The 2,049-nt window shown below is 41.8% G+C and overlaps 1 protein-coding gene across 1 annotated transcript; it reads left to right on the top strand.

The window, feature by feature from the left end:
* The first annotated feature begins 1,305 nt into the window (after positions 1-1,305).
* On the top strand, positions 1,306-1,830 carry LOC147902133 (uncharacterized). Its single transcript, XM_087374429.1, has one exon. The coding sequence runs from the start codon at positions 1,306-1,308 to the stop codon at positions 1,828-1,830; it is 525 nt and encodes a 174-aa protein (XP_087230555.1).
* Positions 1,831-2,049: the final 219 nt, after the last annotated feature.

Raw genomic sequence — 2,049 nt, 5'->3', positions numbered from 1 at the left:
TCAAGTACAAAGAAATAGAAGAACCCTATATGTGGGTCTCAAACCAAACTCAACTAACTAAGGTGGCATACTAACTGAGCCACAAACTAGAGTAGATAAGGATAGTTGTCATCCAGCTATTATTCGTGGGCAGTGTACCAATCGCATCTGCAGCTAACAAGTCGGTGACATAAATGCACAACGGTCACCCTGGCATATCGCGAGTGGAGCTCGATATCTCAACAAAAGGAAGGTTAAAGATTACAAAGAGGGTGGTGCAGCAGTGAAGTTTGAGACCTTTAATGGGGCTCAGGATAGGTTGAAGGCTTTAACTTTTGTGTAGCAGTTTGATGTAGCCTTCTCCATCTAAAATGCGAAAGGCAGCCATCCACCTTCTTGAAGGGGGATGCTCTACAGTGGTGGACAAATTTGCTGCTCCAAAATAGAGCACCCACGAGTTGGGTTCAGTTTAAGCAAGTGTTTTCAGCTACCTAGTTGACTACTACTTTTGAGGTAGATGTTATGACAGCATGCCATAAGTGGATGTAGCTCACTGTCATAACTTGGAAGAGTACAACAAAAAGTTTTGGGAAGATCTCTTGCTGGTTAGCTCTTACAGGCATGTGCCCTTGTAAAATAAAATAAAAAAATACTGTTGCGGGCTACCAAAGGAAATCAGAGACTACTGTACTAAAACAAGGGTTACCAACATGTCTCAACTCATTGAGAATGCTACAATAGCTAATGCATTATTGTTGGGAAAAACCAGTGGGTATAAAAATAGTAAGTCTGAGAGTTTCAAGAAAGCAGGGAAGCTAGGGAATGCTTCCAAGCCTCCTTTTAACAAAGGGAAGAAGCGTGATAGGTCAGGTTCTAATTCATTGTCACGTGAGGAAAGGAAAGCCTTGATGGAGACTAACAAATGCTTTCATTGTAAAGAAGAGTGCCATATGGCACGGGATTGCCCAAAACGTAAGCAAAAAGGGAAAGTGGATGATAGGGAAGAGCAAAAAGGCAAGAAGCCTAAACCATCTGCAGGATTAATGCTTGATGTTATCAGTGAGCAGCCTAATGATGATGCTACATAGTTTTGCAAGGCATGGGGCAAAGTCAGGGATCAGATGACATTGATTTTCTTTGACCCATGTGCTCGTGTAAATTTTCTCTCCTAAATTGGAAGGCAAACTTGGAATCCGTGCACAACAGATGGGGCCTATGAGTGAAGCAGGATTGACTTGTCCTGGTTTTAGCACTCTAGTTACCCCTATCATTGGAAAGCTTTGATTGCATATACAGAGCTTTGTGGACAGTGAGGAATTTTATATAATGCCTCTTGAGGAGTGTGATGTTTTGCTGAGAAAGCCTTGGTGTCACAAGGTACATGCTTTGGTGGACACATATAATCAGAAGATCTCCCTGGAACATAGAGGAAAGAAGCATGTTTTGGGTGTCAAACAAAAGGGAGAGCCAGTTTCTGTTGTATCTACTTCAGCTATATGCTCAGTAATAAAACATCATATTTCTGCGTACTTAGTTTTTGCAAAAGATACTAGGTCTGATGATATACAATTTGTAATCTCTAAGCTTGGTAAAGAGCAGACAGGTTTCCTAAATCAGTTTAGAGAATGTTTTTCTGACTCATTGCCCCGTGAACTTCCACCTAAGAGGCCTGAGGATCATACAATTGACATAGTGCCAAGCAGTAGTCCACCAAACAGGGAACCTTATAGGGTGAGTGCAGCTCAGCAAGAAGAAATCATGAGCCAGGTGAAGGACCTTTTGGATAAGGGGCTGATTCAGCGCAGTTCTTCCCCTTACTGTTCAATCGGTTTTGTTGGTGCAAAAGAGTGATGGTTTTGGAGAATGTGCATTGATTATCGTGCACTTAACAAGATAACCATAAAAAACAGATTTCCAATTCCAAGGATTGACGATATCTTGGATAGATTGGAAGGGTCGGGCATTTTCAGTCGCATAGATCTCAAGAGTGGGTATCATCAAATATGCATTCATCCAGCGGATGTGTCCAAGACAACTTTCAAGACTAGCTTCGGGTTGTATGAGTTCTTA

Source organism: Dipteris shenzhenensis, chromosome 5, assembly GCF_047967505.1.
Source record: "Dipteris shenzhenensis isolate YYH24624 ecotype China chromosome 5, Dip_SZ_1.0, whole genome shotgun sequence".
In the NCBI taxonomy this organism is placed as follows: Eukaryota; Viridiplantae; Streptophyta; class Polypodiopsida; order Gleicheniales; family Dipteridaceae; genus Dipteris; species Dipteris shenzhenensis.
The sequence above is the reverse complement of the archived record's forward strand: the minus strand, read 5'-3'. Positions and strand labels throughout refer to the sequence as shown.